We start from the raw sequence: 10,434 nt of genomic DNA, 5'->3' as shown, positions 1-10,434 counted from the left end.
TATGGAGAAAAGATTCCTTGTCTGTCCAGAGGCTCTTTAATTCCATATCCCTTATATAAGGGCCCCATTTCTGAAGAGAAGCATCCGTGAAAAGATGTATCTCTGGACATGGGGGTAGGAGAAACCAGATGGTCATATAATGGTGAGTGTAAATGCCTAGTGAGTGAAGATGACATGTAAAAGACCACTCTGGCAAAAGATGTATGGGGCAAATCCAAGGAAGAATGGTAAAGCGCAAAACTGAAAGACCCATCTCTCATGCACAAAACAGAGATAACGATGTGAAGACTGCCCATCAGAATAGGAAGATATGCATCGGCAACATCAAACTTTGACATCCATAAACCGAGTGCAAAGTGCCAATTATGGGAAAAAACGACTCCATTGTAAACTGTGGAAGCTGAAGGAAATAATTGAGATGAAAAAGGTAAATGACAGATCTCCAATTGCGTGTCTCCTTTGGTACTACAAACAAACGTGAATTAAAAACCTTCAAGAGAGGAGCTGACAAGCTCTACAACCTCTTTGTGCAGAAGATCCTGGATGGCTTGTGCTCAACAACTGGATGCAAGACGACTCTTGGGGAGGGGAAGGACAACCAGTATGAAAGACAATGGAGAAGGAGACATGAAATGATGGATAATCCTCTCATAACAACTTGAATGACCTACTGATCTGTGGCAAAGGTCTCCCATACTGACATGAATCATACAAGTTAAGTCCCCACATATTCGTGGCTACAGGAATACTTACAAATTTCTATGTATCATAAAAATATCACCTATAAAAACCCTAACACTTCTTGTATGTGACCAAATATTTCCTACATGTTCTCAGTCCTACTGACCTGTAAAATACTAATATAGCTGAATGCTAAACAATTACATGTTTATATCATGAGGAGAGATCAAAACTAATTGCTAGCAAAACTAATTTTTCAAGATGCAAAATGTAAAGACATGAACATTATTACCCATTTACAACAACCAGCATTTAAGTACCTATAAACTAGTCACACACACATTGTTGCATAACTAACCGTTTTATAACCTCAATCATAACTTACAAACATATTTAGGCAGTATTAACTTTCTAGAACTGTGTCAAGTTTTATGATTTGTTCTTTTGTTATTGACAGGTATCCATATATTTTTGAATCATCATATTTTGACTCATAGTGAAGTCTTCCTTTCTTCCATGTCTGCTGGGCTTGTTGTTTCCATCCAAGTTGCAACTGAAGAAGAGTCAAATTATAGATGGCATCCACATTTCCTAATCATAAACATGGTAAGTTTTTATTTTCAAATTAGAAATATTATGACATCACAGTTAAAGAAAATTATCTTTATTACCAAAGCTAAAAACACATTCACAATGCCTTAGAATTTTACCTATAATGTATCTTATAATGACAAAAACATTCACATAAAGGCTGGGTATAATGGCTTTCTGTGCTGATGAAATCACTTGTCAAAACACCTGTTCTTTTAATGCAGATAGTGGTTGGAATGCAAATCAAACTTAGTTTCAAAACTAAGATTAAATATGCAAAACTTGTAAATAAATACTATAAGTGAGATTAAATGTACACACACACACATTAATGTCCAGCATTTGCTTATATAAATCTTATTTAATGATACATGTAACATATTTTGGCTGAAACCATTCCCAAGAAATGCTCCTTATAAAGATATGGTGTATGGTTCATACAGATAAGGAACATAAATAACAATATGATGCACCTTTGTTTGACCCAAATTTTGATATAAATTGTTTTACATCTTTACATACATGCATATGCATTAAAGCAAGTACACAAACTTCATCCAGTTACATTTTCTGTGTTCGATCTCTATCTTACAGAATCCGTTAATAAGTGACCAAAATATAAACCTTGCACACATTATATAGCCATGTTTTCTTAATGAAACCACAAACATATACATTACAAACTTAAAAGCTAACATTTCCAAAATAGTTTATTGATGAAATATAAAATATTGAATCACAAAATTATTAACAACTCTGCACAATGCATGGCATTCATTATCTCAAATTACAAAAATAAATAAACAAATTCTAGTAAATCATACCTTGCCATATTGTCAAGGCTAATTTAAGAAGAACTAAAGCATCTTTCAACTGTTTATTCTTTATTCTTAAGACTGCTTGATTATTGTAAAGCTGAGACTTGAAGATATCAAGTTTGGATTCTTTTGAAAACTCGACAGTTGCACTGTTTTCTCGTTCCTCAATTTTCGTTTTTGTATGTTCTGTAAAAACAGTGGTATAGAAGCATTAATATTTACAAATGCTGCAATTTTCTTGGACAAATGTCAAATACATAACTAGTCAATGGAACCTTCATCTTCAAAAATTACAAACTAAATATTTGGTTTTTCCTATTTGGAAAAATGGTTAGTTAATAATACATATTACAATTTATTATTTCCCACACATCTACATAGATTTTGATCATCATTAGCATTTATATTATGCTACAGATTGAACAAACAGTCAACAATGCATACAAGTACAATATGTGTAGGTACTTCTAAGTACTTGTTATGTATATATGTACATATAAAGCACCCAGGCCACTACTATGTCCATTGCATCCCAGTCAGCCTGATGAATCCTGGTATTGGATAAAAGGCCTTGTCAGAACTGGATATGGCAAGTGTAGTGTGCTTTAAATATTAAAACATTATTCTCTGCTATAACTCCTGGGTTCTTAAGATCATATATTACATATTTCAGACAACAAAAAATATATAGAGGTTATAATAGAAACCATGTCACAAGTCATAAAAGACATGCTTTATGACCATTGACATACCTACTTCTATTGGTTATACAAGATATATGTTAGTGGTCTTATAAAGAGAATGTACATCATGCATACAAGACATGTCATAGGTCAAATAAAATGTACAAGTTATATGTTATAGTTAACACAAGAGACAGAATACCACTGAGAAGTTCTTAAAAATAATGTTCTCATCATATAATAAATTACTTACAGTTCATAAATTCAAATTACTTAAGAATGATTTTAAAAATTATAACATTTTACAACTGTAGTAATTAAAGGATAAACATAGTGCACAGCTACTTAAATTTTGTGATAGGAATAGATACGTGGACCTACTATGCAAAAAGAAAGGTGTACTGATGAAAGGAACAAGACATCACTTTCAACTGTGAAGTGTTAGTCATGAAATGGGAATCAGTTGGTTTAGCTATTTATAATGTGTCAATGAATAGTACTACTAAATAATGGTTTATTTAAAATTAGCATTATTTTTAGAAAATACAATTATAATTGGTTTGTGTATTTTTTATCATGATGAGAATTAAGATACATTATGCAGCTATTATATTTTTCAAAGTAAATATTGCACATAATTTGATGAAAAATATGAAATTATTTTAACACAAAAATTCTTTTCATCTATATTTACAGCAGGTGTCTGAAAATTTAATACTACATCGAAATAGAGCAGATATTTATTTTGTATTAGGTCAATAACTTTTAAATAAGGCTTATCGTGAATTTTACCTTGCTAAAGTACATTTCAGATTATTCAGATCATATTCTATGATTTAACATATTTTTAGCCATATAGTACCATTATTGCCCACTTTTGCTAAAAGATGTATGTAGGTAATTGTTCCACACTTCAAACGTATTTTTCAATATCAGTGCAGTTTTTAAGCAACAAATCCTTTAGTACCTTGTTTGCCATCATAAATTACATGATATATTTAAAAATCATTTTGCTTACAGACTGAATACTCAAAATGTTTGGAGACGAATAATATTCCTTAGTTAAGTAACATGTTGATATTGTTTTTAATCTAGCAATGTTTGTAAATCATTTTTAGTTCTAATATTTGAAAATATGTAAATTACCATAACCATCACATAAGGTGCAACATATTCAAGAAAAGCAAAAAATCAAACCAATGAACACAGTGTTATCTGTATAGCTAATCATAAAAGATGGATTTTATCCATGCCATATGTTCATTTTCTCTATCTATAAATGAGCATTGTCGCATTACTATATACACATATTAAGCCATTCACTGCGGCTGGGACAAATGTTTCCTATTGTTGATGCTGATTATGCCTTCCTCTACTGGGTCCAGGTTCATCATCTTGACTATCATCACTAGATGGAGAGCTAGCATCCTCTTGTCTCATTGCCTCTTCATCATCGCACATTTGAACACCACTTGACTTACATAGTAATTAGGGTTACTACTCACCACTCTAGCAATGCAGGCATGGTCAGCACCCACTTGTCGTACATTCTGCTTAGGCATCTTGTTGGTTACTGAAGGGCAGAGTGGAAAACACTGAGAGAAACCATATATCTACATTAGGTGGGATGCCAATAAATGCTTTCCAACTCATCTTAACACTGTATGTTACACACACAAATTTTTAATGACAATGGGAAACATTTGTCCCAGTCGCTGTATGAGGTAGGAGCACTGAGAAATATATGTCCCAGCCACAGTGATAGGGTTAAAAGAAATCTTTCACTTTTACCTAGTTCATGGTGTCTGTAGAATATAGATATGCTGCTTGTCATCTTACGGCAAATACCAATGACAAAAGATCTGTTTCTGGACCTCATAATGTAGAACTGAGAACTTATCTTCTGAGAGAAAAGAAACTGTCTGAGCCTCATATGTATAAATGTGTAATAAATGATATCACCAGTATTTTCAGCAAAAGCGATCTGATGCAAATCATGACCCAGTTGATGTAGTTGTTCACCATGTGCTACGAACTGGCCATGCTGTGTGCTCCCTTCACAAGCATCAGGCAACGTTCCTGACTTATCAAGTCCAAAAAGTGTGAACTTTAGCATTAGATTAACAAAAATAATTCCAAGTGTGTTGTATGCTCTAAACATAGCATCTTAAGTGTGGATCCAGTTTACAGGAGTTTGTAAATCAGAATTTTATTATTCCTGCTGATGTAAGATAGTGGTTGTCAGAGTCCCCTAAGTGGAAAATATTTTTCTACAGACTACATTCAGTTCATTGAAACTTAGCTGAAGGACCACACATATGTCAACAGGACCGAATCATGGAACCTAATGGATAGCATTCAAATAATTACACAAACTCATATCATACATTTTAGATACACCACTGTTTCATTTAATAAGTGGAAAATATTTTTCTACAGACTACATTCAGTTCATTGAAACTTAGCTGAAGGACCACACACATGTCAACAGGACCGAATCATGGAACCTAATGGATAGCATTCAAATAATTACACAAACTCATATCATAAATTTTAGATACATACAACTGTTTCATTTAATATGATTTACAAAGTTATAAAGCACAAGTGTTGAATTTTGTATTTTTAGAAGCGACAACTTATCACAGGTTTGATTATATAACTGTTTACGAACCATTTATTGTGTAATTCAGTTGTTGTGAATTGGCGTCATGTTACTCGAACCTTTTGAATTTTTCTTGTTGCTTTAAGTGAGTATTGTTACATCATAATATCTCATACTTTGTAGAAAGTTTAGGCCTCAGGGAAAGTAAAAGTGAAGTTAAACTTTGTATCAGTTTACCTGTAATGGGAAGTTCCTAAAGTGAGTTTCACAGATTGTATTGTAATATAGGAGAATAATTTGTCTTGTCAAAGGGTGTTCTAAAGTAAATGAACCCACCTATTTGGACTTTAATGAAAAGGAGACAATTATTTAAAGCTCTGGATACAACTGTGATAACCAATAGTGTAACATATTTTTGTACATGTGTTTTACTTGTTTTTCAAAACAAGTGGATGGAGTGCTGTCCATTTATTGTAGAAATTTATCTTCAAAAAGTCACAGACACCTACTGTAAGGAATCCAACCCTATAAAACCTGACAATGGATATCATGAATCTAATAAATAGCATTCAAACAGTTACACAAACTCATATCATGAACCTAATTGATAACATTCAAACAGTAACACAAAGAGTGACAAGGATGAATTTTAATAAGCTAGACAAATTCATATCCCAGATATCATGAACCTAATGTATGGCATTCAAATAATAACACAGAGATTGGCAGGGGTAGATTTTAATAAGTAAGACAAATTCATTTATTAGAAGTTTCAATCATACAGGATTACAAAGATCTTAGTTTGATGACTTAGTATCAAGGCTTCCATCTTTGAGAAAACCTCATGTGAGACTAGTACAGACATAATTAACTGTCCTAATAGTTAAGCTGAACATTGGATTGTAAAATAAGATTCTGTCAACTGTTTTGAGTTCAAAGGATTCTCTTGCCATGTAGAGAACAGTCCACTTGGCTAGTGCAACTTTATTCCACTTTATTTGAGATACAGGCATATCAGTAATCAAGAAATAAATGAAATGCACATCCCCATAACACACAAACTGATGGCTTATAGAAAAGGAGGCACAGCGATCTTATTTCTAGGTTACATGTCTGCACACAAACGAGTACTAACTACTCAATCCAATAAAGGAGTTACAATACACATAAGCAATTATCCCTTGTAAGGTCAGTGATGATAGTGTCCACAGATGAACACATGACATCTATTGTTGACCATAACTTGCTAACAAGAGAAATAATAATGCTGCCATAATTCATCATATGAATTATGAAGCTTGTACATGACCCTTGGATTCAAATCACCATGTTTTCTTCATCAAGAAAGGAAATATCATATAACTGAAAAATCCAACCTATCATAATTGGTTACCAAAACTGTCCAAACATTACCTTCTTTACCTTACACTGGTATTTATTAGCTTAAAAAGAAAATCCTATGCTCATGAATATGTTTTTGAAAGTGAACTGTATGATATTTTGGCCAGCAAGAAAAATTATTCTCTGTTAAATGTAAAAATCTAGCTAAAGCACGTATCCAGCAATAGTATTCCCTATCGATAATGTATTCTACCAATTCTAATCCACTCATTTCAGCATGGCACTGTCAATGCAGAGATGGTGCAAGAGCTGCTTTGCTCATATAGTACCTATCACAAGGTTTCTCAAACATTCCCATTATGAGAAAAAATTACCTCAAGAGACAAGCATCCATTCTTACAGGCCTACACGATGCAGCAGATGCTATAGTTCACAGCTCTGACGACATGGACCAAGCATGTTGATGGAACTTGTGTAATCCTGATGAATTATATAAAAATTTCAATGCTTTATTTCTGCCAATGTAAATGTAGCATTATGAAAATATATATTGTAATTGTATTTATTAGCTGGTAAATGTACTGAACAAATTCAGTTACATTTCTGTAGAAATACAGTTGTAGGCACTTTACCTTTCTTATACAACTTTGTTGTTTTTTTAAAAAGTTGTTTGTCAGTCTCTGAGATTTTTATTTTTTCATTTTTTTTCATATTTACTGTAGTGTTTATTTGACATATGCCTTTTAAAAGTAGTTTTGTGTCTGTTTAATTTTATCTTTTGTTTGTTTTACTAAAAATCAACTTAAGGTTATAACTCAACATAAAATGTAATACTGTTTGGCCCCTTTTACTGTTTCCAAGTGTTGCAGTGCTGAAGATTGCAATACGTAATATAATATCAGTGATTTGCAATAAGTTAATATGAAGGCAAAACTTGAACTAATGTTAATGACAAATTCTTTGCTTTTAAGGACCAGAAAAACAAACTAAAAACAATAGTTCACTGAAAGTCTTGTATACAATGATACATAGTTTACAGTGCTCAGGAAAAATCCCTTAAACTTATTATTTTACATGTGAACATAAATTTTGTGTATTCAAGTTTTGTTTATCTTCATTTCCCTGTATGTAGCCTTTTATTTGTTTAGGAGCTTGTTCTATTTACAGTAGACTTTAGTAGTTAAAAATCTAAATTTTTACAACATAATTTTTTGTTTCTCTTCATATTTCAGTTTTGTCAATCAAATTTTGAGTTACAGGAAACCAGGAATGCTTGAAATACAGGTCTGCAATATCCTCTTGTAAACAGAGAATAAAATTTCTCACAAAATAGGTTTAAAAGTTGTAAGTGTTTTGTCAAACAGCCCAAGCCCAAGCTCATATGATATTATTTACATTTATACAATAAGTAACTGCCAACAAACCGAAAGTAATTTTTCTTCACAAATTCTTTTGGTTTTTTCACTTCTTGAAATTCTTTGAAATGCCATGGAAGTTATACTTTTTGAATTTGCCAAAAGCCCAGGGCTATGACTATTATAAAAGTACTGTATGTAAGAAATAATTCAAAATATCATGAATCACAATCATGGAGACATTCAAAGTAACAAGTTTAAATAACAGTAGAACAATTGTAATGATAAGAAAAAGAGGTATTTTCTTTCTTTCTTAACAAAATATTTTATCAGATAATCAGTAAAAACAACAACAATGTTTTAAGTTTTTAGGCTGAACATCTCTCTATGGCTGAAGTCATGTTTTAATAATATTCTGAAATAAAGGTAAATAAAGTTTCTAATTTTTTTAATCTACAGAGTTACTTTGTTGTTGTGAAGAAATCCAAAAAATCCTATTGAGATATAGTCTTAACTCTTTTCAGTCCAGTGGTCATATTCTGGTAAGTAATACATATTATTGATCAACCTGTAATATTTCATGTTTTGTTAAATTTTTAAATACTGTTACTTTAGATATAAGCATTATAACTAATGAACATTATTTTCCCTAACTCTGATTTCCTCTAGCAATGTAACATTTTCATTGAAATGAAAACCAGTATGTGAAATGTTGATTACCTTATCCAATATATATAAAAATAAAACCACATCACAGGAAGAACCTAAATCCACATATTTTATTTTATGGAGGATTTGAAGGAAAATGTTAGACGGGATATTTGAAAATGTAATGTTGCCACTAAAATCCACCAGACTGAAAAGGAATAAAAAACAACAGTTAATTCGTTGCCAATTGTTAAATTACAAGCTGCAGGTGTTTCAAGTTAGACTGACCTGTGCTCAGAAAGAGTCGTGGCCGTTTAGCAGATGGTTCATTTAACCCATCCCAATTTTCTGTCCTCAATTCCATTTTCCCTGACTTTCCAATCACTTTCCAAGGAGCACTCAAGTGTCTTTTTTGTTGCTCATCTTTTTTATTAAAATTTGAGATCAATGAAATAGACCTTGATTCCATAAATTGTTGAGCTCTAAATTTCAAATGAAAAAAAGAAAAAAGAAGTTTAAAAAGATATCCGAGTGATTCAACAAAATTACTAATAGTAAAAGATTACTAAATTAACATAGTTTAACACTTCAGTGGTATAGCATTCTAAAAGAAGTGAATGTTCTTTTTAAAATTATGTTGATGAATAAAAATTAATTATGCATGTGTTACTGCACAAAAAATATAAATGTGTAAATAACAATACTTTAAAAAAAGCAAACTACAACATTCACAACCTCAAATTCACAAACTTGTTATTATAGATAAATATTATCTAGTAGGATAACATAGCTTATTTTTATAACATAACATTAAAGGTCAGCAAAGAAACTTTTGGTTCATATAGGCTGTCCCAATCATTTCCTTGCATGTAAAAATTGCAAACTTTGCTTTAAAAATGTGTTTTTTTTTAGGTGGAGGGAAGAGTTCACCTGTCTGACCTAGCACCAAAAGGGGGAGATTTGCATGATCCCATGATTTGGCAGCATCTCTGCAAGTGTTGATTAAATGCTATCTAATCACTGCAAATTTCTGATTTTAAGTTATTCCATGTTATACATTGTATTATGGCCATACTGCATTTTCAATTCAAGCACTTTATTTAATACTCTTTCATAAATTCTGGTGCAACACAATTAATGATACAACAAATGAATAATTCTTACTTTCTTAGAGCTTCCAATGCTGCTTCTGTCTCTTCCAAATGATGATAAGCTGCAGCTTTAACTGCAAACAGAACACTTCCAAATGGAAGATTTGTCCGAACCACTTCACAAGAGGCACAGCTAGAGATTTTAAGTTCTTCTTCCAAAACATCTTCACCACTGAGAGGTCGATTTCTTTTAATTCCACAACTAATGAAGCTTTTTTCTTCAATTTTATTACTTCTAGATATAGCTTCAATTTGCTGTGACAATGACCTAGGACAAGATACTTGTGCTTCGCAGCTAGTTGAAGGTGCTGTTTCTACAGAGTTCTCTGAATTGGAAGTGAACTTTGTATTTTTATGTTCCCTTGACACATATTCAAAAGACATTTTCATTACTTGCTCACCCGTTAAGATAGTCAGGATATAATCACATGCATCCATGCATTTCTGAAAATACCCTGAATGCATCAGTGCATAGCAAGCTTCAATATGAACAACTCCAACAGAAGCAGGATATTTTTCTTGTGGTGGAGTAATCTGCATAAAATGTATTTATTAAACAAA

General features: G+C 32.0%; 1 protein-coding gene across 7 annotated transcripts in view; it reads right to left on the bottom strand.

Annotated features, from left to right (window-relative positions):
- Nucleotides 1–757: 757 nt before the first annotated feature.
- LOC106473187 overlaps nt 758–10,434 on the bottom strand; it is a 42,543-nt gene continuing 32,866 nt past the window's right edge. For 2 of the 7 annotated variants that reach the window (XM_022401670.1, XM_022401671.1), the window contains exons 7-10: nt 9,887–10,407; nt 9,011–9,204; nt 2,097–2,276; nt 759–1,272 (exon numbers count right to left, since the gene is read on the bottom strand). In XM_022401670.1, the coding sequence (XP_022257378.1) occupies nt 1,085–1,272; nt 2,097–2,276; nt 9,011–9,204; nt 9,887–10,407 (1,083 nt within the window). In that variant the 3' untranslated portion in view covers nt 759–1,084. Of the gene's footprint in view, nt 1,273–2,096; nt 2,277–7,093; nt 7,200–9,010; nt 9,205–9,886; nt 10,408–10,434 lie in introns of those variants that run through there. The other 5 variants (XM_022401675.1, XM_013933867.2, XM_022401674.1 and 2 more) reach the window with 4 other exon arrangements.

This window comes from Limulus polyphemus, unplaced genomic scaffold (genome assembly GCF_000517525.1).
Source record: "Limulus polyphemus unplaced genomic scaffold, Limulus_polyphemus-2.1.2 Scaffold5958, whole genome shotgun sequence".
Taxonomy (NCBI): Eukaryota; Metazoa; Arthropoda; class Merostomata; order Xiphosura; family Limulidae; genus Limulus; species Limulus polyphemus.
This window is presented reverse-complemented; position numbering and strand designations above follow the sequence as displayed.